We start from the raw sequence: 24541 nt of genomic DNA, 5'->3' as shown, positions 1-24541 counted from the left end.
CTCCTTGGCTGAGCCATGCGCTCTGAGGGCTCCAAAGCAAGGCCAGCTGCTGCCTCCCTGCTGCCCTCCAGGGTTGCCCCCACCTTGACCTTGACCATGTGCTGTTTAATAACAGGAGGATGAGCCCTCGCTTCGGCATCAGCACTGAGGTCTGGCTTCCCCCAAACCACCCAAGGACTCCTCAGCACCCCAGCTCTCTGACCAAGATGGGTAGAAGTTTCCACCCTGAAGCATCCTGAAGCCAGCACCTCCCATGGCTCCATCTCAGAGTGCCTAGCTCCTGCAGCTCTTCCAGCCTGCCAGGGAGACCCACTGGGGCCCAGGGTGGAGTGTCTCTCTGGGGCCACTGGCCCTGACATCCCCTGCACTTGCAGCAGTCTTCGGGGCTGTGTCAGCCTCTGTGGCCTCTCATGTTGGAGCCCTTGTGTTTCTGCTTTGCCTGTCAATAAAGGTAGATCTGATTATGTGGGACATGTGGTCCCTGTGCCGAGGTCCCTGGGCCAGAGGCCCCACCAAGATGAGCAGCTCACAGTCCTGACCCTGCAGGGTATAGTGTTGCCTGCCTGCCTGTGAGGTCACCACGTGGGACCCCAGGACCCCAAGCCAGGCAGGCACGGCACCCAAGGTCGGGATGCTGCTGGTATCCTCCCAACCAAGCATGAAGGCCCCTGGAGCTCTCAGGAGTTGTTCCCACTTTGCACACAAGATTCTTCCCTAAGATGAACTGGGCACTTGGCTTTTCAGATCATTAAACAGCGCCAGGGAGTCCTGTTGTACAAAAAAGAGATCTGTCAGGCCTTTGACTTTGGGGTCCACGGTCCCTGCAGGTCTCTGAGTGGGGCACGTGGGTCTGCGAGCGCAGGGAGCCCCTTGACCAGGCCTGGGACCCTGTGGCCAGGGGACTGCAGGCCTCGGCAGCGCCTAGAGGGCAGAGCTGGTTGGTCCCGCCCCGCGCCTTGGGTCCGCGGCCCCGCCCACTGCCTGTGGGGTGGGCGGGGCTTCACTGAGCCCCGCCCCGCTCTGACGCAAGGTGGGCGGGGCTTCCAGCTCCCTGACGTCGCGGTGGGCGGAGCGCCACCCCCGGGCCTGGCCGTTCTGTCCGGTGCGGCGGGGCGCGCGGAGGGCCCCGGAGCTGCCATGCGGGTCCCGAGTCCGAGCCCGAGCCCAAGCCCGAGCCCGAGCCTGACCCCAGTCCTCGGCGCGGCGCGGCAACCTCGACGGAGGCGGCGGGCGCGGGGCGCGCTCTGAGGCCTGGGGATGCGCCGCCGCCTCGACCATGGGCGCCGTCGCCTCCCGGAGGAGGGCGCTAAGAAGCGAGGCCATGTCCTCGGTGGCGGCCAAAGTGCGGTGAGTGCGGCGGGCCACCCGCCGGGGCCAGCGCCGCCCCCGCCCCGTCCCGGCCCCTGCAGCATGCGCGTAGCCGGCGCCCGCCCCCACCTCTGTTCAGCTCCCCTCCCTGAGGTTGCGGTGGGCGAGGTGCCCGACCTCACGACCCCCACACGCACTGGGCGGCCGGGGCTGGAGGGAAGGCAGACCCTGGCCCCGCCTGCAGGTCCGGCCAAGATGCGCGGGGCACCAAGGTCCCCGGAGCTGCGACCTGCCAGCCCTGGGCGGTCTGAGGTGGGATGGGAGTGCTTGCTGGGGATGACCCCTGAGCCCTCCCTTGCGGGTGCAGAGGGTGTGGGTGGGGGGTGGGGGCGCCAGAGTGGGTGGTGTGCCCTGACGGCGCACCCCGCTGTCCACCCCCTCAGAGCAGCCCGAGCGTTTGGCGAGTACCTGTCCCAGAGTCACCCCGAAAACCGGAACGGTGCAGGTAGGGGCACGTGAGGCGGTGCCAGGACCCGGTCCACCCATAGCTCCTAATCTAGGGGAGGGTGTGTTGTCCCCTGTCCAGGCAGACACAGCCCTTGCACACTGTGTGGTGTGAGCAGGCAGCTGCCGCCCTGCTGGGCTGGCTTCCTCACGCCCCCTGCCCTCCCTGGCCCAGAGCCCCAGGAGGAGCTGCGAGTCACTCATCACCATGGCACCCACCCAGCCTGGGCCGTTGGCATGGCAACAGGCCTCCTGGCACCCCCCAGGGCTGGCACCACTGTCTCTGGGGGCCAGCTGGTGGGGGGGAGGGGAGAAGTTGGCACTGGGCACACGGGTGCGGTGGCAGGCTGGGAGGTGGCCTGCCTGTCCCTGCCCCCCATCACCCACACGCACAGAAGAGGGGCTTGGGGCCCCGATGGAAGTGAAGTATGAACCTCTGGGGCATGGCACAGCTCAGAAAGCCCTTTTGTGAAGTTGTTAGGGCCCAGGGTTTGGTCAACGGACCAGGCACCCGCTGGGTGTTCATTCCCTGCCTCCAGAGCACCAGGAGATGGGAGGGCAGGACCAGCAGGCTGCAAGCTCACCTGGTGCCTCTCCCCCAGACCACCTGCTGGCTGACGCCTACTCTGGCCACGACGGGTCCCCTGAGATGCAGCCGGCTCCTCAGAACAAGCGCCGCCTCTCCCTCATCTCCAACGGCCGCTATGAGGGCAGCCTTCCGGAGGAGGCTGCCAGCGGGAAGCCGGCCTGTGAGGGCCCCCAGCCCCGCGTGTACACCATCTCAGGGGAGCCGGCCCTGCTGCCCGGCCCGGAGGCCGAGGCCATCGAGCTGGCTGTGGTGAAGGGGCGGCGGCAGGGGGAGCGGCACCCCCACCACCACAGCCAGCCCCTGCGCGCCAGCCCGGGCGGCAGTCACGAGGACGTCAGCAGGCCCTGCCAGAGCTGGGCGGGCAGCCGCCAGGGCTCCAAGGAGTGTCCCGGATGCGCCCAGCTCGCCCCCAGTCCCTCCCCTCAGGCCTTTGGGGTGGACCAGCCGCCTCTGCCTGAGGCTCCCGGCCGCCGCAAGAAGCTGGAGAGGATGTACAGCGTCGACCGAGTGTCTGGTGAGGGGCTGGTTGGGGGCCCGGGCAGCCTCCTCTGCAGCAGCAAGCGCCGGGAGGCCCGGACAGTGCAGGGCGCTTCAGGCACCACCCGTAGGTGGCGTCCTGCTGCCACACCCCATGCCAGTCAGGCTTCATGGCTGGCTTCAGGCTTGCCGGCACCAAGTCATGCCAGGCGTGCTTCCCCAGCGAGGGGGCCGAGGGGGCCGGGAGAGTCTTAAGGGCGGAACAGGCAGCAAGGCTAGTTGAATGGAAAGGTGGGGCTGCCTACCGGGAGTCCTGGGGGACAGTCCCTTCCCTGGCACCCACCCAGTGGGACTCCTGCTCACCAAGGGAGGCACATAGTTGTTGGGGGCCTGGCCAGCTAGTAGAGCCCCCCCCACCAAGATTGTCGAGCAATGCTCATGGCTGAGGAGTCCTGGAGACCTGCTGTCAGGAAGGGGCTGCCTGGGACATTCAGGTGGCCCCATGCTTCTGGGCTCTAAGCCCGTCATTTCCGGAAGAGCAGAATTCTACCTGGCAGACCCGCCATGTGCTCTCTGGGCACTTCTTGAGCCTCCAAATCAGCAACCCAGCGGGGCATCAGGGCACAGGCCAGGGGTGTGGGCATCTCCAGGCCCTCATGCTCCTCTGAGGAACACAGGCCAGGTTCTGGGACAGGGTCAGAGAAGAGAGTAGAGTGACCTTAGCCCACCCTGTCTGGGGGCTATAGGGCCCCTGGGAAGGGTCAATCTCCCTGCCTGGTGAGGGCCTCCACCAGGAAGGTCTGGGAGAGGTGAGGGCCAACCAAGTGGACCCCAGAATGTCTGGGTGGCAGAGAAGGCCCTGGAGCCCCAGGAGAGCCTGCAGCCACGGTCCCTGCCCCGCCCCTCCGGCTTGAAGGCTACAAGTCAGTGCTTTTCCTGGGCGCCCTGGAGGCCGGCTGTGCCTTCTGGGGAACATGTGTCTGCTGTGGGCAGCAGGGGGAGAGCCAAGCGAAGACGAGCGTCACGAAGCCGCTGAGCTGTCGCAGCTTGAACAGCTGAGCGGGCCTCAGAACTTGCTGGCCCGGCGCCGGGCCCCCCACCTGGGATGGGTCTAGGGAACCCTGTGCTCAGGAACATCCCCCACCCCGGGCAGGTGGGGAAGGGCTCAGGAACCCCTAAGCCACCCTAGTCACTGTCCCCTTGGCCTCTTCCAGATGACGTCCCCATCCGTACCTGGTTCCCCAAGGAAAACCTCTTCAGTTTCCAGACGGCAACCACAACTATGCAAGCGTGAGTTGTGTCGGCTGTGCACGGGGTCCAGGCCGGGGGCCTCGTCCTGCTGTTCAGGAGCTACGGCCCCCCGTTCCGCCTATTCTGCCTGAGTGCCGGCCTGCAGGAAGGCGGGCCCAGCTGCTCGCACCCCAGCCCACCCCCACCCCGTCCTGTCCCCACTGCCCTGTCCCGTGCGGTGCCTGCAGTCTATCCGTCCCGTCTCATGGGGAGCGGTCGGGGGCTGCAGCTGATGTAGTCACCAGCAGGGGTGCTTCTCCCGGGCTGCCGCCCGGCTCTGCCCTGGTGCACGCTCCAAACAGTGGCCTCCTTGCCTTTGCACACACCGCGAGTGATCACAGCTTAGTCCCCTGGGGGGCGTGCTCTTGACCATCATGCGGCTGGGTATTCTGTCGAGGGTTCCCTCCAGGGAGGCACTCTGCTGCTGTGTCCCCCACTCTGAAGACGCTCCCTGCAAATGACCTTGGGGCGTGCGCTGCCACCCTCAGGCTGGACGGGGGCCACTCTGCTGCGGGTCCCAGCAGGGGCAGGGCACACAGGCCTCTGAGCAGCCTGACCAGCACCTGGTGGCCTGGGTCACCGTGACCTCAGCATCTGCTGCCCTTTCAAAGACTGGCCCGTGGCATAGCTGGCACCCTGGGGTGCCTGTGAGGGACCCTTCGAGTCAGTGACAAGAAGGGAACTAACCCCAGTGGGGTCAGGTCTGAGGGTCTCTGTTCACTGTGTCTTCTCTCTCATGCTGCCGTTTCCTGCTGCAACTCCAGCATCTCGTAAGTACCATGAGGACCTTGAGCCTGAGGGCATGGTGGTGGTCCCTGGGGAACTCTCCCACCCCCCAAGTAGGTCGGGGCAGGCCAGGGACCTGGGCCTTGGCCAGGAGGGCGTGCTGGGTCCCAGTGAGCACTGAGCTTCCCCAGGGCCTGCTGGGAGCTGTGCTGAGGACAGGGCGAGGCAGGCCGGGGCCCTCTGTCTGGCCCAGGGCCCTGGGTGCCTCCGTCCCCACGTCTCTGTCCCTCCCGCCTGTGGCCAAGGGCAGTGCTGACTCGTGGCGGTTTCCCAGGGTGTTCAGGGGCTACGCGGAGAGGAAGCGCCGGAAACGGGAGAATGATTCCGCGTCTGTAATCCAGAGGTAGGGCCTGCCAGCCACTCGCCACCAGGGTCTGTCTCTTGTCTGTTCTGGTCTAGCCTGGGCCCCCCCAGTCCAGCGGACCTGATGGGGGAAGGGCGGTGGCGACCACTGGCCTGGCCCTGCTCTGGGGACGCGGCAGGCAGGAGGGATCATGTGGCCTGAGCTCCCAGGCTGAGAGCTGAACTGCAGCCAGCAGGCCCACCCGTGCCTTTCTCGGGCCCTCGAAGCCCAGAGCTGTGGGATCAGCAGGCAGGCTTACCCTCCCAGCCCCCACCTCAGATGTGTCCAGGAAGCTTGACTGTCCGTCTTGCAAGTGGGGCCTTGGCAGGACACAAAGTTTGGGGTTCAAGAGACCTGCCTCTGAGGCGGCCTAGGGACACAACATCAGGGGTGGGGGCATCTGCTGGCCCCAAGCCCGCCTTGCGGTGGGGCCCTCTGTGCTGCCCTGGCCATCGTGCGCGGGAAGCAGGAACCCTTGACCACTTGGGAAGGAGGTTGGAGGTGGTCAGAGTGTGCCTGGGTGCACGGAGGGAAGGGTGGGCGGCAGGGATAGGAGACCAAGTGCACAGGGTCACCGAGGGCGCTGTCCTGGGAGGAGGGTGGGGGGGCGACAGGAAGCTTGATGACCTTGCCAGTGTCCCAGCAGCCAGCGGGCGGGAGGGCTCGGGGAGGGGAGGGACCGGGTGGGGTTGGCCTGTGAGAGAGCTGGGGGCGCCGGGAGGGCACCCCTGACGGAAAGGGGCGGAGTTGGGAATGGGCTGCTCACCCCTCCTGGCAGCCCTCACCAGCACCCCCGTGCTTCCACCCCTAGGAACTTCCGCAAACACCTGCGCATGGTCGGCAGCCGGCGGGTGAAGGCCCAGAGTAAGGCCCAGAGTAAGGCGGACGGGTGGGGGGCGCAGCTTTTGGCTGACTGGGGCTTGGCGTGCTGCTCTCTGCGCCCCCAAGGCGGGTGTCCCCAGCGGGCACCTTCACACACCGAGGGTCCGCCCAAGGACAGGGCCCTGCCCCTTCACGCAGACTCCGCCCATGACCCCCGGCCCTGCCCGGTCCGCCTTTTGCCCCTCTCCCACCCGTCCCGTTGCAGCGGCATCCTGCACCCTCCAGACCCCACTGACCTGCGTCCTGCTCGGCCCCCAGTCCCAGCCACCTCCCGTGGCTGCAGGCCGCGTCCCTAACGGGTTCTGCTCTCACTGCAGCGTTCGCCGAGCGGCGCGAGCGGAGCTTCAGCCGGTCCTGGAGCGACCCCACCCCCATGAAAGCCGACACCTCTCACGACTCCCGAGACAGTAGGTGCCAGGCGCCGCAGGCCGGCCCACCTTCCCCAGAGGCTCCCCTAGGCCCCCAGCCCCAGGCTTCCAGCAGCCGGATGGCTAGGCTTCTGCGCTTCCGCTGGACCTCGGTTTATCAGACTGAGGGGGGCGCTCTGACACCTCCAGTCTTCTGGGTAGGGGTAACTAAGGGCCAGGGCTTGCTGTCTACCCTGCCCGGTGCCCCTCACGCCGGAGACCTGCAGTACCTGATTTCTCCTTGGCCCAGACCCCGGGCACGCTGGGCTGGAACTGATACTTGCACCCCGGCTCCCACTGGCCTTGCCCTAGGGCCCATGGCCTTCCCCGCCAGGTGGCCTCCAGCTGGTGGCAGCAGCCCGGCTTGCCCTCAGCTTGGCTCTCTTAACCGCCCTGGTTTTCTTGCTGGCCTGGAGGACCCTCTGGGACATGGCTTGCTGGCTCTGTCCCCTGCCCGTCTCTGGGGTTGCAGCCAGGGCGGGTACTGCAGATGATCCTCAGCCTGGTGGCATGTCCTGCCCTCCAGGTAGTGACTTGCAGAGCTCCCATTGCACCCTGGGCGAGCCTTTCGAGGACCTGGACTGGGAGACTGAGAAGGGCCTGGAGGCTGTAGCCTGCGACACTGAGGGCTTCGTGCCACCCAAGGTCATGGTGAGGCCCGGTGCAGCTACTGCTCCGCGGTGGGGGCGGGGTGGAGGGGCTCTAGGATGGCCAGGGCCCTGAGCGCCTCCCCTGTTGTCTGCAGCTCATCTCCTCCAAAGTGCCCAAAGCCGAGTACATCCCCACCATCATCCGCAGGGACGACCCCGCCATCATCCCCATCCTCTACGTGAGTGCTCCAAGCCCCATCTCAGGGGTCGGGTGGGGGTGCTATCCCCATCCTCTCTCTGAGTGCTCCCATCTCGGGTCTGGTGGGGGTGCTATCCCCATCCTCTCTATGAGTGCTCCCAGCCCCATCTCTGGTTGGGTGGCGGGTGCTATCCCCATCCTCTGTGAGTGCTCCCAGCTCCATCTCGCGGTCAGGTGGGGGTGCTATCCCCATCCTCTGTGAGTGCTCCCATCTCCCATCTCACGGTCAGGTGGGGGTGCTATCCCCATCCTCTGTGAGTGCTCCCAGCTCCATCTCGGGGTTGGGTGGGGGTGCTATCCCATCCTCTGTGAGTGCTCCCAGCTCCATCTCGGGGTCAGGTGGGGGTGCTATCCCCATCCTCTGTGAGTGCTCCCAGCTCCATCTCGGGGTCGGGTGGGGGTGCTATCCCATCCTCTGTGAGTGCTCCCAGCTCCATCTCGGGGTCGGGTGGGGGTGCTATCCCATCCTCTGTGAGTGCTCCCAGCTCCATCTCGGGGTCAGGTGGGGGTGCTATCCCATCCTCTGTGAGTGCTCCCAGCTCCATCTCGGGGTTGGGTGGGGGTGCTATCCCATCCTCTGTGAGTGCTCCCAGCTCCATCTCGGGGTTGGGTGGGGGTGCTATCCCATCCTCTGTGAGTGCTCCCAGCTCCATCTCGGGGTCAGGTGGGGGTGCTATCCCCATCCTCTCTATGAGTGCTCCCATCTCAGGGTTGGGTGGGGGTGCTATCCCCATCCTCTCTATGAGTGCTCCCAGCCCCATCTCGGGTCGGGTGGCGGGTGCTATCCCCATCCTCTGTGAGTGCTCCCAGCTCCATCTCGGGGTTGGGTGGGGGTGCTATCCCCATCCTCTCTATGAGTGCTCCCAGCCCCATCCCGGGTCGGGTGGCGGGTGCTATCCCCATCCTCTGTGAGTGCTCCCAGCTCCATCTCGGGGTTGGGTGGGGGGTGCTATCCCCATCCTCTGTGAGTGCTCCTATCTCCCATCTCGGGGTCAGGTGGGGGTGCTATCCCCATCCTCTCTATGAGTGCTCCCAGCCCCATCTCTGGTCGGGTGGGGGGTACTGCCCGAGAGGGGCTCTGACCTGGGGTCTTGTCTCCCCCAGGACCACGAGCATGCGACCTTCGAGGACATTCTGGGTATGTGCCCTCTGACCCCTTTGCCTTCTGGTCTCGGGGCTGGAGTGGGGGGAGCACACAGATGGTGGGGGCAGCACTCACACCCCTCCCTCCCCAGAGGAGATAGAGAAGAAGCTGAATATCTACCACAAGGGGGCCAAAATCTGGAAGATGCTGATTTTCTGCCAGGTAGGGCTCAGCCCTTCCTGCTCGGGAGTGGGGCAGGGGTGGAGGATGCCACCTCCAGGGACGTGCACGTTTGCGTCTGCATGTGTTGGGGGAACAGTGGTTGGACACCCCCCAGCGTGCAGTCCCATCCCGCTAACCGCAGACTCTCACAGGGTGGCCCAGGACACTTGTACCTGCTCAAAAACAAGGTGGCCACCTTTGCCAAAGTGGAGAAGGAAGAGGACATGATCCAGTGAGCAGGGGGTGGCCCGGGGGCTGGGGTGCGGAGGGCGGTGTCTGCCGCGGGGCCATGTCCCCTCTTACTTGGGGGTCAGGCTGGAGGCCGCCTGTGACCACCCCTTCCCCACCAGCTTCTGGAAGCGGTTGAGCCGCTTGATGAGCAAAGTGAACCCTGAGCCGAATATCATCCACGTCATGGGCTGCTATGTCCTGGGGAACCCCAATGGGGAGAAGGTACAGCACCCCGCTTCTCTGCAGACTCCCTTTTCCTCTCAGCCCTCCCAGAGAGATCCCAGTGCCTGGCCTCACCAGCTGGGGCTTCCTGCTCCCCAGCCTGCCTTCTGCCCTCCGCTCTCTTGCTCTGCCCTGCACTCAGAGTCCACTCCCTCCTTTCAGCTCTTCCAGAACCTCAGGACCCTCATGACTCCTTACAGGGTAATCTTCGAGTCGCCCCTGGAGCTGTCGGCTCAAGGTGAGCTGGGCTGGCCCGCCGCCGGTGGCGTCCCTGCGGGGGCGGGGCGGGGGGGGTGTGTCCCGGAGGCGGGGCTGAGCGCGCCCTCGCCCCTCCTGCCTCAGGGAAGCAGATGATTGAGACCTACTTTGACTTCCGGCTGTACCGCCTTTGGAAGAGCCGCCAGCACTCGAAGCTGCTGGACTTTGAGGACGTTCTGTGAGGGGCGGGACCGCCGCCCGGCCGCTCCCTCAGACCGGCGCCGGGCTGCCCGGTGCTGCGTGGGTCCCGGTCTTCACGGCCACTTCAGGGCATCTCAGACGTCGCTCAGGTTCCCTCCCAGGGCTCCGGTCCTCACGGCACCGCGGGTCTCAGTGGCCACCGCCCCCGCGCCCCGGAGGAGCCCCCCGCGGCTGGCGGATGCTGCCCGGGCCTCGCCTGGAGGCTCAGTGCTGGGGCGGCGCCTCTGCAGGTTCATAGAAATAAGTGCAATTTTCTACAACCCCTGAGACAATTCAAAGGGAAGCAGCGTTACTAGTTAACTAGTTAAGTGCTACGTTACTAGTCATGGCGTAGATCACCCGGCTCAATGTGTGTCCAGGACCCTCTGCCTCAGCTCCCCAGCCCTGCCGTATCCGATCACCAGCACCAGGGCGGCCCGTCTGCCCAGCCTGGCTCTGTCCCCGGAGGAGTCCCTGATGGTCTGTGCTTGCGCTGCCCTCGCCCCTGCCTCCCTGACCTCGGCGCCGTCCTGCGGGGGTGCCCGGGGGCGGCGGGGACATGCCTTCCTTTCACTTGGAGGGTGCCCTGGGTCGAGCCAGGCCCTGCCTGCTCCCCGGCCCCCTGTATCCACCCGGCTCCCTGCTGCTGTCCAGCTCAGCTTTTGGCGGCCGAGCTCTGCAGGCCTCTCCCGGTGCAGGGGCCCGGGGTCTTGGCGGGGCCTGCCGGGGCTGGGTCCTGGCAGGTGAGACCCCTGCCGCCTGCTCCATGGTGGCCTGGCCCCCGCAGCCTGGCCCAAGCGAGGGCGGGGCAGCCGCTGGGCTGTGCGCGCAGCCTGCCGTTGCCCAGCGGGCGGGCCCTTGTACATAGCTGGCGCTCGGGGGCTGGCCCCCCTGTGCAGAGTCTGGTCTGAGACACCGGCTGTGTCCCCAGTCGAGGGGAGTGGGGGCTCGTGCCGGGCTCTGAACAATGTACGACACCCCATAGAGTGACCATTAAATCTGACCCTCCGCCGTGGCCACTGCGTGGGTCTCCTCTCTCAGCGCCGTCCTCTGCCTCCCTGGACCCAGAAGATTCCGGGCCTGCTGGTCTGAGCTTGTTGCTGTGGTGGCCACCTATGCACCCTGGACTGAGGAGCAGGGACTGCTAGGCCTGCCTACCAAGGGCACACTCCGCAAGAGGTCTGGGGAGGAGGCTCCCAGGGCTCTGAGAAAGGCTGTGGGAAAGAGGAGGTCCTGGAGGGGCTGCCGGCGGGCGGGTGGTCTGCAGATGAGGGCAGAGACACTGTGCCCCACAGCCTCTGCCCCACCCCTGCGCACAGAGCTGAGGGCCATGTGGTCAGCAGTGCGTCCACAACGGGAGGCCAGGAAGTGACCACAGGGCTGGCCGGCCACCCCCATGTGTGCCCCGTGCCCCCTGCACCCAGGGCCAGGATGTGGTTGGGTCCAGCCAGGCCTGGCTTCCCTGGAGGCTCCTTGTCCAGTTTCCTGTGGGCAGATCAGCAGGTGCCAGGTGGGTTCATCTGGGCTACCAAGGGCTGGGGAGGGTGGGAGGTTGCCCATGGTGGCTCAAGTGAGGGCTGGGAGGCCGGAGGTCCCGGGGACCTGGAGGCTGGCAGCCTGGAAGGGGGTGATGTTGCCAGGAGAACTCACTGTAGATGAAAGTCTGGGCGAGGGGCCAGGCGGATAGCCCTCCAGTGAGACCCGCCCACCTCACCCTGGGCTTAGGAGGCACGATGGCTGTGTCGCCTGCAGACCTGACCCAGGGCTGCCAGAAGCTTTGTCACATGCCCCTGCCCCTCTCCCGGCCTCCCACGGGGGATGCTGGAGTCGATCTGGGCTGCTTCAGCAAGTAGGCTTGTCCCACAGTCTTCAGGGTCAGCCTGGTGGATCAAGGCTGGCAGGGTCTGCCCTCGGAAGACTTGAGGTCTTACATCTGGTCCACGAGCTTCCCTCCCTCTCGCACAGAACCACCAGAAGCGTGATGCGGAGGGGGCATCAAATCCAGAAGGTACCCAGGAGCAAAGCGGTGTAAACACAGAAAGCATTGTGGGGAAAAAACGGAGGGAGGGGGTGGCAGCCTTGGAGGCAGGCTGGGTGGAGGGGTGCGAAGCAACCGCAGGTCTGCAGCCTTTGCGCACCCACCTCAGCTGGGAGCAGCCGCCGCCAGGGGGCGCTGGGGAGACGTGCTGGCACCTAGTGGGAGAGGTAAGGGCTCCCCTGGGGGCGCGGTGGGAAAGAGTCTGCCTGCCAGGAGACGTGGGTTTGATCCCTGGGTTGGGAAGATCCCCGGAGTAGGAAATGGCAACCCACTCCAGCCTTCTTGCCTGGAAAATTCCATGGACAGAGGAGCCTGACAGGCTATACAGTCTGTGGATTGCAGAGTTGAACACGGGTGAGCAACTGAGTGTACATGCACATGAGAGATGAAGGGCCTTCCCATACAAAGGGTTTTTTATATATTAACAAGAAAGAGACACAAGCCAACAGGAAAAGTGAGTGGAGGGCTGAATTGACAACTCACAGAGAAAGAAATCAAATGGCCTTATAAAAAGCCAGTGAAGGGAAAGAGGTGTGTCCTGCCTGTTGGTTTTGCAAACATTTTAAAGGGTCTGAGTCACCCTGTGCTGGTGACTGTGTGGAGAAGAGATCATGTTAATTGCTGTAGACTTCTTGGAAAGCAATCTGACAATAGCTCTTAAAATGTAATTGGTAAACATGGAGCCAGCACCTCCCACTGGGGCCTCCAGCATGGTGTCCATGTGCCACAGCTCATGCTGTTAACGGGGGCCAGCCAGGTCACGTGGACGGCCGTCCCAGAAGAAGCACATCATTCCGAAGTGGTGTGTTGAGGGAGAGGCATGGCTGGGCTTGCAAGAGGCCTGAACGTTTTCCGTTTAAACTGAAGAGGTCAAGCTCACACAGATGGGGTGTGTTCCTCTCACCTCCTGGGACACGTGCCCCTTCTTAATTACCCGGGCAGGCCTGCTGTCCAGTCCTCACCTCCTGGGACAGCATGGGTGGAGGTGGCCCTGGCCTGCCCTCTCTCCCTGCGCTGCTCTCTCCAAGCCTTGCAGTGTGCACACCCCAGCCTACATGGCCACGCTCACCCCCACACCCCCACACCGCACCCCCCGCCTGCCTGATGCCCTGCTCTGGATGTGTGCCCCAGGGGACAGAGCCACAGCTCATCTGCCTCGTTTAGAACCTTCCATCACCATCAGGATGAAACTCAGACCCACCATCTGCCCTGCTCCCAGAAAGGACATGCTGTGCCAACAGCTCCTTTAGTAGGTTTGTGTCCAGAGTCTCACATGAATTCCCAGGGAGGAGTCAGAGATCAGGATTAGGAAGGCAATCATCAAAGCCACGGTGGGAAGCACCCTCTGTTGGTCCCAGCCCTTGCAGTGGTCACTAGACTGGGCCAGGTCTGTCTGAGAACCAGGAAGACAGTCACGTGGACTAGACATGCTGTGTATATCAGATAGGGCTCAAGGGCTGGGAAGGGAACTGTTGGTGGGGGTGGGAACCAGGGATCTGTAAAGTACAGGAAAACCACCTGCAAAGGTATTTATGAGTCCCTGGCCTTGCTCGCAGGGCTGTGTGGACTGGATCCAACCAGCACCTCAGCAGCGGCCCAGCCCACTCCCAGACCCACCCTTAGACTGTGGCTGAATCCTCAGCACTCTCCACAGTCCAGAGACAAGACCTCAGTTTCATAGAGGGTGCTCGAAACATTACAGACTGGAAGAGCCATAAAGATCTTGACCAGCAGACACAGGCTGCCAGCAGGTGCCAAGGATGAGAAGCGTCTAACGAAGACTTGGAAGAGCTGTTGTAAAGATGCTCAAATAATAAAACAGCCAGTTGTTACCGGCAACGTGGGTTTATTCGGGAACAGGAAAGAACTGGAATGTAAGACGAGCAAACTAAGGTGAACCACAAAGTGCAGAGAACAAGAGAGAGAAAGCTCTGTCACAGAGGAGAAGGGCTGTTCTAAACAGAGAGCCCACTGGAGGAAGCCGGGAGCCGGGAGTGTGGCGGCTTTCCATTGGTCGCACTGTGACGGCCTCTCATTGGCTGAGCTGTTGCCGGGCGGGGAGAAAATCTCCCTCCTGCTTGGGGCGCAGGTCGGCACCTTCCCGTGGGGTCTGCGATCCAGGCTGCGCCGCAGGCCCTCGGGACTTCCCGGGCGGCGCTGGTGGTAGAGAGTGCGCCTTCCGGTGTAGGAGACCTGGGTTTGCTCCCTGGGCGGGAAGATCAAGGTCCCCGTCCCGGTTCTCCTGCCTGGAGAGTCCACGGACCGAGAGCGGGCGCCGGTCCGGGGGTCTCCCAAGGGTTGGGCGTGACTGAGACCGACCCTCGGCAGAGCTGAGAGCGCCCCCTTCTGGCTTCGCGTTAAACAAGGTTTCTGCTTACTAATTTTCATGTTTCCCCTCTTTGGTGAAGATTTTTCTCTAAAAGCCTTGCTTATCAACACGTTTTTAATGGATTCAGTGGCTTTTTGTCAGTCAGTGCCAGGGGGGACCTTTCCTGGATATCATGTCCCTCTTGGAAGAGAGATTGGAAGACTCTGGAGGGCACATTCCAGTAACAGGAGGGGTAGGCCAGAGCTCTCAGGGATTTCCCTTCTGCAGTCTGTCTTAGAACAGCGAAAGCAGCGAGGACACGCTAGACACAGAGAGAAGTAAGCACTTGAGAAGGCACGGCCCAGCAATAAACATGAAGCAATAGCTGATGGGCTTTTTCCCCCAAATAGGGAAACTTCAAGGACTTATTCATGTAAACTGAAGTATAGTTGATTTACAATATTAGGTTATCAGAGAATTTTTCATTTGAAAAAGACTGTCAGTCATACAGCCTGCAGGTTACAAATCCAGTCCATGAATTTTGATGAGATTGCAGAGTCAGTTAATAGTCCAGATGAAAGAGAGAGATGTGTGTGAATTTGAAACCAGCCAGCAAGCCTGATTCTGACATCCGCTCAGATGTGGTCTGCTTCAGGTCTGGGAAATTTTTTCTTTGAGGTCACCAGTTGGTGTGCGGCCTCATTCCGGGGTGGGTGCTCTCTTTGGGCGTGTCACCTGGATCCAGAGTCTCTTCCCTGGAGCCTGGCAGCACAGGCTGGTGAGCAGTGCCTGACTGGGGCCTTTCCAGAGGGGCTGAAGGGGGTCCTTCTGGGTTGCAGGCATGATGCTTAAGCTCTTCATCTCCCAGGAACAGCTGTGAAAAGATGGCCCTTCCAGAGCACAATTATTTTCAACAGAGGCAGTCAGGTCTTTGAAGTATATCTCCCTGTATCAGCCCTGGGTCAAAAGAGGCAGGTCTCAGGTGCACCTGAGGTCTAATGACTGTCTCAAAGGGTGAGAATTTATGAGTTCCAATGGGAGTGGGTCTGAGAGGGGTAAGTGGCAATGCTTTGGGCACAGTAGTTGGGGAGTCTCTGCAAGTTTTGCCGGTTGGGTTTTCATACTGCCATTAATGCACTCGAGTTGCCCTGTGAACTGGAGAATGTAAGACAGTGAGAGTGTAAAACCGGCCAAACAGTGCATTTAGTCAAGTTCTGGACTGGTAACGTGGGTGCCCTGGTCACTGTGAAGTTTCAGAGGGGTTCCCCAGGGAAGCATCATCTTTCCTAACAAAATGTTAGCCTTGGAAGAAGCAGTGGCCTATCTTCAGGGCAAAACTTTGGTCCAGTGAGAAAAGACAGATCATGACAAACATGTTTGAGTCAGTGAGGAGAGGGAAGCAATATGAAATGCATTTGCCAAACCTCCGACGGTCCATGAGGCAATTCAAAGACTCTGGGAGTGAGTTTCCCTGGGTTGTATTTGGACAGGTGGGAAAAGCCAGGTAGGCACTTTTTGAGGCCTTATTAATACTTCCCCACCAATGCTGGTTCATGAAGGCTATCATTTTGTCAGTGGATCTATGGTTTAGTGCATGTACTAAGGAATGCAAATCTTAGAATTCCTCATGAAGCTGGATTGATAGTTGGCTCAAGCTAGAGTTCTTTTTATGGAACCAACAGTCACTAGATTTCCAATATTGTTTGTCTTTTTCTGAGGCCAGTTTTCATGCATTTCTAGTCAGTCTTCTCAGACTGTCGTTGTGAGGAGCATCTCTTTGGACCACAACAGAAGTTTGGCCAGTGGTTCCTCTGAGAGCAGTGTTGTAGCAGGAAATATCAGTGAGGTGGATTCTCTCAGCCTCCAGGGAGTCAAGTCTGGGATGGGTCACGCTCAGGGTCTTGATGATGACCAAGGTGGCTGGTGAGAGTGTGGCATCTACTAGATTTAGACAGAAGAGCCATTTTTAATGTCGCCCCATTAGAGGTAAGGAAGCTTATTGCTTCCCTAAGCATCCCAGGGTCCTGGCTGCCCCAGAGACACATGGACCATGGGTGTGAATATGGTGGGCTTGCCCTTGGCTGCAGCACAGCCTGACTGAGAGCATGGAGCTCAGCCCGCTGGGCCCGAGGAGCCGCAACGGAAGGCGCTACCTCGGGAGAAGCGGAGGCACGGCCGCACAGCCAGCACAGCGGTCACTGTGTCATCTCAAAGGGGAGCTGCCCGCGAGCCGGGCGAGCCTGCCCTGCGTCCAGGGGCCCCCGTGGAGCCCTGGGGAGCCAGCAGTGACTGGCGGGGCCGCACAGGCCTGAGGCGCTTGGCCAGAGGAGGAGGGGAGCGGAGCGCGGGCTGAGGGTTGCGACAACGTGAAGGAGCTGCGTGGGGCGCTGCGGGCAGCAGGTCTCCCCGGAGCTGGGCTGACGGACCGACAAGTGTGGCGTGTGTGCCTGTTCGGGGGCTTCTGCTGCCTGGAGTGCAACGACGGTTAAAGGGGTCCCATGACTGTTTCTCTGGTGGCTGTGACCCGAAGGACAGCAGCGGTAGTGGCTGAGACAAGGGGCTGTCCCCGAGCCACAGGGCCCGCTGTCAATGGGTCAGCGACAGTCCCCGAGTCCCCAAGGACGCTCTCTTCTCACATACAGAGAGGGACAAGGGAAGCTGATCACTAGGGTGTCAAGGGCCGGTAGCCTGTTAAACTTCTCTTCAAACTCTCGAAGACTGTGTCACCTTGATCTTCCCAAATAACAAAGTCAGGTTTGTTCTTTCATAGAGCACATAGAGGCTGGCCATAAGAGAGATATTTGGAATTCAGTTTCAAGAGTATCCAGCCAACCCAAGTAAAACCTCATAATTGGGGCTTAGTTTTTGGCTTGGGGAAGTTCAGGATGCCGCAAAGTGTACCTGGATCCAAGTGTTATCCTTGTTTCAAGATCAGGTTCCCTAAATATCTATCCTGAGTTTGAGGAACCTCAGTTTTTCCTTGAAGACTTTATGTCCCTTTATGACAAAAAGTTTTCACAGGGGGATGATGGCTTCCTGTGAAGAGGTTTGAGGAGAGCAGAGAAGCAGATTTCCTATGTAATTGGCTCTTGAACAGTGTGGGGTTTGGGGCACCCACCCCCTGTGCAGTTGAAAATTCGGATGCAAGAGACCCAGGTTTGATCCCTGGGTCAGGAAGATCCCCTGGAGAAGGAAATGGCAACCTCCTCCCGTATGCTTGCCTGGGAAATCCCATGGACAGAGGAGCCTGGTGGGCTACAGTCCACGGGGTCGCACAGAGTTGGACGCGACAGAGGAACTGAACACAGCTCTGCGGTCAGCCCTCGGCATCTGCATTTCCATGAGAGCCAGTCAACTGCCGTTGTCTGGTGCAGTAGTACTGTATGTTTATTGGAAAAAATGCATATAAAAGGACCTACACAGTTCAAACCCATGTTGTTCAGAGGTCCACTGTGTATCATAGCAAAGTCAAGTGTTCAAAAAACACTGTGTCATCCAAGTCAGCTTTTAAGATTTATGGAGAAAAGAGGGTTTTTTGGTGACACCTGGGGCATCACTGTCCAGGTGGGCTCTCATCCTTCCTGGGTGGAGGCAGGAAGGCACTGGCGTGTGTATCAGCTGGAATGCTGGAGCGTGCGCTGCATAGGTCGGTTGTGGTGAGATTTTGCTTTCAGCAGGAGTGAGTGCTTGCAGAGGGTGGGGGTTAAGAACAACTGGGTGTTGAGGGGCAGCAGCGTTGATTATGGCCTGCAGGTCCTGGACAGACCTCCACCCTCAGCCCCAGGGCTTCCTCATGAGTTCCGCTTAGCCGTGTTACAGGCTCTATGCCCTGAGCCCTGGAACCCTGTCACGGGCTTCAAACCTGGAGGGGCTTCTCTACTTTAGGGTGTTGGTTCGTTCTGGGGAGAGGTTCCAAGGGCCCTGTTTGAGTCTTGACTGAAAGAGCTGTGGGTTTTGCCAATATCTGTTGGAGTTGTTGCCCACAAGGGAGGGTGGTTGCTGATTCAATAGGGACAAATGGTCAGTGTCTCCAGAAGCAGCTCCAGGACTGAGGGGCAAAGGAAAGCAACGGCGGTGAAGGGTCATTTAGTTCACTTGGGTGAGTATTTTGATTGTTACTATGACATCCTAGAATTACTTCCCCTTTTGGGAAAAAGAAATTCCAGCATGATATTTTGTAAGACATCTCAGCCTAATGAATGAATAGGGGTGCAAGCCTGACTGTTGATCCCATCATTTGGTTAAGGGAAGGCTACTGTCGTTGCTTGGTGGAGTCCTGTAGTAAGTGTTCTGGCCTCTTGCCAAAAGTTGGGGATTGCTTCTCTAAACCCCTTTCAGGATGTTCCTGTCAGGCAATTTCATCCAGTGTTTAGCTTGCGCCTGCCCACACACATATGCCACTCCAGTGTTCTTGCCTGGAGAATCCCCATGGACAGAGGAGCCTGGTCGGGCTACGGTCCATGGGGTCGCAAAGAGTTGGACATGACTGAGCAACTTCACTTTCTTTCTTCCTTTCTACAAGCACATAGATCTGGGAAACCAGGCTGTTAGGTTTGGTTAATAATGTTAAATTCTTGAGCAAACCTGTGGGGTTCCTCAGTGACTTTAGGAGCCTCTTTAGGGCTCACAGTTTGGCCTTAGACCAGGGAACGTCAACTTGGAATTTGTTTGGATCCTCAGAAAACTTAACTTTAAATGAGCATGTTCTGAATTTATGGTTACAAGGGAGGAAGGAGTGGAAGGATAAATTAGGCATTTAGAATTGACATGTGCACACTGCTATATTTAAAACAGATGACCAAGGACCTACTTGCAGCACAGAGAATGCTGCTCAGTATTCTGTAATAGACTAAATGAGAAAAGAATTTGAAAAAGAATGGACACGTGTGTGTGTATACCCGAATCACCTCGCTGCACAGCTGAACCTAACACAGCATCGTTAATCAACTGCGGCTCAGCATAAAACGGAAGTCAGATACATGGGCAGGTTCTGACGGGCTCAGAGCGGGAGGAGGGGGAGAGGCTTAGGTAAAAAGGCAGCTCAGTGAGAGAACCAGGAAAAAGCAGCAGAGGGCAGGGAGGAGGTGCACGCGGAGCAGGAGGGGCCGAAGAAGGTGGGGGGAGGCTGCCGGGCACCGGGCTGCTTCGTGAGGCGGAGGAGCTGGGAGGGGAGAGGCCTCAGGAGCCATTTTGCATTTCTTCAGTTATCTGTTTGCCTCAGTTAATTTAAAAATTGTATTTTGCTAAGAGGCAATTTTATAATCCTGAGAACACTTAGAAGCCTCAAAGTACCAATAATGATAGGAATTCCGTATAGTTGAAATTTTTAGAGCATGGCTGTCCAATTTATCTTTAAGAAAAGTAAGCGTGGGAAATTTAAGAGTTCCCCCTCATGACTGTTAGTGTTCTAAATTACTTTTGGTAAAGTCAGTCCATTTAATTAGAAGTGTGCCTGAGGAGGAACCACAATTTTTAAACATAAAGCTGTCTGAAGGGAGCGGAGGGGGCACCATCAAAACATTTATATGACTGTAATCCCTTTTCTTAGAGATTTTTCTCTACAGCAAAGGAACAAAATTTCTAAATAACACAGTTCCAATAGGAACAGCTCAGCTTCAAAGGAATTGGACAAAGACTCAGCATCGCAGTTTCAGTGGGAACAGCCTGGTTTCAGGAGATAGGCCACAGCACCAGACAAATGCTCTAAGAAAAGATGAACCTTTTAAATACAGGATGAAGTCTTCAAAAACGGTATATCTCAAATAACACCTGGAGAGCCCCAAAACACAGAAAGAGTGGAACTTGAGTCCAGGAGAAAACTTACCTTAAACTCTAGGGTCAGCAAGAAAGCAGTGAGCTCCCTGGGCTCCGGGAGTTCACACCTGTTTGCTCACTACGTTGGTATTATCAGGGGTCCTTTCTGGATCCCACTTCTGACACCAAGTAATGTTGACCTAAAACAGTCAAACAGCCAGTTATTTTACAAGTAAAACTAGTTTATTTGGGAATAGCAAAGAGTTACAATTCAGGGTATACATTCTATGGTGAACCACAGGTCAGCCCAGAGAACAAAGGAGAGGGACTATCTTTTACAGAGAAGGGGGGTTGGGAGGGACTGTTTAAAGCAAAGAATCTGTTGCAGGAAGCTGGAAGTTGGAAGTGGGAAGAGGGTGAAGTAAAGACAGTCTCAGATGAAGGAAAACTAAAAGGATTTGAAGGCAGCAGACCTGGACTAAAAAGACAATAAAGGGAGATTCTTCAGACATAAATCAATCAGTTCAATCACTCAGTCGTGCCTCTTTGTGACCCCATGGACTGCAGCATGCCAGGCCTCCCTGTCCATCACCAACTCCCGGAGCTTGCTCAAACTCATGTCCATTGTGTCAGTGATGCCATCCAACCATCTCATCCTCTGTCGTCCCCTTCTCCTCCTGCCTTCAATCTTGCCCAGCATCAGGGTCTTTTCCAAAGAGTCAGTTCTTTGCATCAGGTGGCCAAAGTATTGGACTTTCAGCTTCAGCATCAGTCCTTCCAATGAATGTTCAGGATTCATTTCCTTTAGGATTGATTGGTTTGATCTCCTTGCAGGCCAAGGACTCTCAAGAGTCTTCCCCAACACCACAGTTCAAAGGCATCAATTCTTTGGCACTCAGATTTCTTTATGGTCCAACTCTCACATCCATACTTGAGTACTAGAAAAACCAATGTTCCAAGAAGGAAACTTGGAACACTGGGATTAAGGAAGAGCAACAGAAGTGATGTTCTCCTCTCAGGTTCTTTCAAATATGTTGGACAATAAAAGGAAAAGTTACAGCATTGTTCAGGAGGTTAGTTTCAATGTCAGTGTGATGTGCAAGACAACTATAGCATGGAAGGTGATCGGTAAAGCAGTTAAAATATTATACAAAACAGATATAGTCAAAATCATAATAGGAAAATTTAAAGGCATACTTAAGAAATGTTCCAAATAACCCAAAAGAAGGCAAGAAAGGGGAAAGGGGGAACTGAAAAAGAACCCCACCAAAATAATAAAATGCTAGACCTAAATTCAAATTACCATTTTGAATTGAATTACCAAATACCAATTGACTTACCTGATAGCTCAGCTGGTAAAGAATCCCCCTGCAATGCAGGAGACCTGGGTTCAATCCCTGGGTTGGGAAGATCCCCTGGAGAAGGGAAAGCTACCCACTCCAGTATTCTAGCCTGGAGAATTCTATGGACTGTATAGTCCACGGGGGTCACAGAGAGTCAGACGTGACTGAATGACTTTCACTTTCTTTCCCTTTCAATTGACTTATCAAATTAAAATTACCCATAATTACAGCGGGTGTAAATGGATTTCTCTCATAGCCTAGGAAAGTGCAGGGTTTTAGGGACTGAGAACCAGAGACAAATGAAGACCAAATATTTATTTCTCATTGTAAATTACAATGTCTAAATCTTACTTCAAATATGATGATACATAGATTAAAGTAAAAGGGTGAAAGATGACATGCCATGCAAATACTAATCAGGAGAAGATAGGAGCGAGTGGTTTTGTTACTGACACATAGTGGAGACTTTGGAACAAAGAGCGTTACCAAGGAGAAAGAGGGGCATCATATAGTGATACAACTGACAATTCTTCAAGAAGCCATAACAATTCTAAAAGCATGCACCTAAAAAGAGAGCTTTAATAGAAAAAACTTTTTGAAGCAAAAATGGACGGTACTAAAAGTAGAAATAGGGACTCCCTGGTGTCCCTGGCTAAGGCTCTGAGCCCCCAGTGCAGAGGGCCTGAGGTTGATCCTTGGCCAGGGAGCTGGATCCCACATGCTCCAAGTGAGTTTGTGTGCCACAAGTAAAGATTCCGCATGTCGCAAGGAAGATCAAAGGTCCCACGTGCTGCAACTAAGACCCAATACAGCCAAAGAAATAAATGTTTTTTTAAATGTTAAAAAAGAAAGTAGAAAGAGACAACTCTGAGACTTCCCTCATGGTCCAGCAGTTGAGACTCTGAGCTTCTACTGCAAGAGGTGTGGGTTTGATGCCTGTTCAGGGAAATAAAATCCCACATGCTGTGAAGTGTGGCCAAGAAGTGAAAAAGAAAAGGAAATAGACAAACTCTCAATTATAGTTGGAGTCTGCAGTACTTTAGGCTTCCTCAGGGTCTCAATCGTAAAGAATCTGCCTGCGATGCAGGAGACTCAGGACAAGTGGGTTCAGTCCCTGGGTCGGGAAGATCCCCTGGAAGGAGGCTTAGCAACCCACTCCAGTATTCTTGCCAGGAGAATCCCATGGACAGAGGAGCCTGGCGGGCTACAGTCCAGGGGGTCCCACACACACAGCAGTGCTTCCCTCTCAGTAACAGATTAAGCTTATAGACAGAAGATCAGCACGGATATAAAATAAGTGAACAATGCCATCAACCAACTGGACATAGTGTCATTTATAGCACGATGCACACAACAGCAGCAGAATGTATGTCCTTCTCAAGCACACAAGGGGCATCCCTCAAAACAAAGCATATCCTGATTAAAACCTGAGCAAATTAAGGTATCAAAACGTACAAAGCATGTATAATAGAATGACTGTGATAGAATGAAAATCAGTAAGAGGAAGATGGCAGAAAACTCTTCAATCAGTTGGGAATTAAACACCAAAATCCTAAATAATCCATGGATCAAAAAATCGAAAGGGGAACTTAAAATATTTTTAACTGAATGCAATTAAAATGCAGCATGTAAGAAAATTAAGAGATGCAGCTGAAACAGTGCTTAGAGGGAAATTTCTAGTACAAATGCTTACATTAGAAAAGAAGTCTCAAATCAGTAATCTAAGCTTCCACCTTAAATTAGAAAAGAAAGAGAAATATAAACCCAAATCATGCAAAAAAGAGGAAATAAATGTTGTTTTTATCGCTCAGTTGCTGAGTTGTGTCCTACTTTTTGCGAAACCATGGACTACAGCACACCAGGCTCCTCTGTCTCCCATTGTCTCCTGGAGTTTGCTCAAGTTCACATCCACTGAGTTGGCGATGCTATCTAACGATTTCACCCTCTGTCACTCCTTTCTCCTCCTGCCCTCAATCTTTCCCAGCATTAAGGTCCTTTCTCTGGGTGGCCAAAGTATTGGAGCTTCAACTTCTGTCAACAACTCTAGTGAATGTTCAGGGTTAATTTCTTTTAGGATTGACTGGTTTGGTCTCCTTGTAGTCCAAAGGACTCTCAAGGGTCTTCTCTGGCATCACAATTCAAAAAGCATCCATTCTTCAGCACTGAGCCTTCTTTCTGGTCCAGCTCTCACATCTGTCTGTACACGACTACTGGAAAAACCATATCTTTGACTGTACAGGCCTTTGTGGGCAAAGTGATGTCTCTGTTTTTTAATACACTGTCTAATTTGTCATAGCTTTCCTTCTAAGGAGCGTCTTTTAATTTCATGGCTGCTGTCACTGCACAAAGTGGTTTTGGAGCCCCCCAAAAATAAAGTCTTCCAGTTTCTACTTTTTCCCCATCTATTTGCCATGAATGATGGGACCAGGGGCCATGATCTTAGTTTTTTGAATGTTGAATTTCAACCTGGCTTTTTCACTCTCCTTTTTCACCCTCATCAAGAGGCTTTTTAGTTCCTCTGCATTCATCTGCATATCTGAGGTTGTTGATATTTCTCTCGGCAATCTTGATTCCAGCCTGTGATTCATCCAGTTCAGCATTTTGCATGAGGTACTCTGCACACAAGTTAAATAATCAGGGTGAGAATAATACAACCTTGAAGCACTCCTTTCCCAATTGCGAACCAGTCTGTTGTTTCATGTCTAGTTCTGTTACTTTTTGACCCAAATACAGGTTTCTCAGGAGACAGGTAAGATGGTCTGGTACTCCAGTATTTTAAAGAATTTTCCAGTTTGTTGTGATGTACACAAAGGCTTTAGCATAGCTAATGAAGCAGAAGTAGATGGTTTTTTGGAACTCCCTTGCTTTCTCCATGATCCAAAGAATGTTGGCAATTTGATCTCTGGTTCTTCTGCCTTTTCTAAACCCAGCTTGTTCATCAGGGAGTTCTCATTTCACATACTGCTAAAGCCTAGCTTGAAGGATTTTGAGCATAATCTTACTAGCATGTGTAAGAGCAGAAATCAAAAAATATTTGGAAACCAGAAAAAGAAAAAAATTGTGAAACAAAAAAATCGATAGACCTCTAGCAACAGCAACAGCAAAAAAAAAAAAAAAAAAAATTGCAGGCCCAAAGACAGCATCAGGAATGAAAGAGGTCTGTCACTACAAACATGACAAGCAGATAGGAGAGGGAGGCTCTGGGTAATTTTGTTGACACAAAGTCAATAACTGGAGCGACATGGACCAAGTCCTCAAAAGCCACAAACTACCAAAACTCACTCAGCATGAACTGGATAGCTTGAATAGCCTTATCACCACTAAAGAAATTGAGTCTGCAATTAAATATCTTCTGAAAAAGCAAGTCTCAGATGGTTTCACTGGCAATTACACAAAACATTTAAAGAAGGAAGACTAGAAATCCCTTCCAGGAGGTGACGGGGGAAGGAAACTTCCCAACCCATCC

At 56.4% G+C, this 24541-nt stretch overlaps 2 protein-coding genes and 1 long non-coding RNA gene across 14 annotated transcripts in view; all 3 read left to right on the top strand.

The window, feature by feature from the left end:
- Nucleotides 1-471, top strand: part of PNPLA7 (patatin like phospholipase domain containing 7) — a 76151-nt gene extending 75680 nt beyond the window's left edge. For all 9 annotated transcript variants that reach the window (XM_070456608.1, XM_070456620.1, XM_070456617.1 and 6 more), the window contains one exon: nt 116-471. In XM_070456608.1, the coding sequence (XP_070312709.1) occupies nt 116-148 (33 nt within the window). In that variant the 3' untranslated portion in view covers nt 149-471. The remainder of the gene's footprint in view (nt 1-115) is intronic.
- A 572-nt stretch (nt 472-1043) lies between these two features.
- On the top strand, nt 1044-10647 carry NSMF (NMDA receptor synaptonuclear signaling and neuronal migration factor). Of its 4 annotated transcripts, none has more exons than XM_070456672.1 (15): nt 1044-1347; nt 1752-1813; nt 2415-2915; nt 4093-4168; nt 5229-5297; nt 6109-6173; nt 6497-6590; nt 7117-7237; nt 7332-7415; nt 8540-8573; nt 8671-8741; nt 8894-8973; nt 9092-9194; nt 9357-9432; nt 9537-10647. In XM_070456672.1, the coding sequence occupies exons 1-15, from the start codon at nt 1277-1279 to the stop codon at nt 9632-9634; spliced, it is 1605 nt and encodes a 534-aa protein (XP_070312773.1). In that variant the 5' UTR covers nt 1044-1276; the 3' UTR covers nt 9635-10647. The 4 variants fall into 4 exon arrangements, with proteins under 4 accessions (XP_070312773.1, XP_020744094.2, XP_070312788.1 ...); XM_070456676.1 differs by having other exon boundaries at nt 1045-1347; nt 6109-6161; XM_020888435.2 differs by lacking the exon at nt 6497-6590 and having other exon boundaries at nt 6109-6161; nt 7113-7237.
- A 536-nt stretch (nt 10648-11183) lies between these two features.
- LOC110134109 (uncharacterized) lies at nt 11184-13509 on the top strand. Its single transcript, XR_002312963.2, has 3 exons — nt 11184-11640; nt 12401-12923; nt 13227-13509. It is a non-coding gene; the product is annotated as an uncharacterized lncRNA (long non-coding RNA).
- The last annotated feature ends 11032 nt before the right edge of the window (nt 13510-24541 follow it).

The sequence above is a fragment of the Odocoileus virginianus genome, chromosome 2 (assembly GCF_023699985.2).
Source record: "Odocoileus virginianus isolate 20LAN1187 ecotype Illinois chromosome 2, Ovbor_1.2, whole genome shotgun sequence".
Taxonomy (NCBI): domain Eukaryota; kingdom Metazoa; phylum Chordata; class Mammalia; order Artiodactyla; family Cervidae; genus Odocoileus; species Odocoileus virginianus.
Note: the sequence above shows the minus strand (reverse complement) of the source record. Positions and strands in the feature narration are given on the sequence as shown.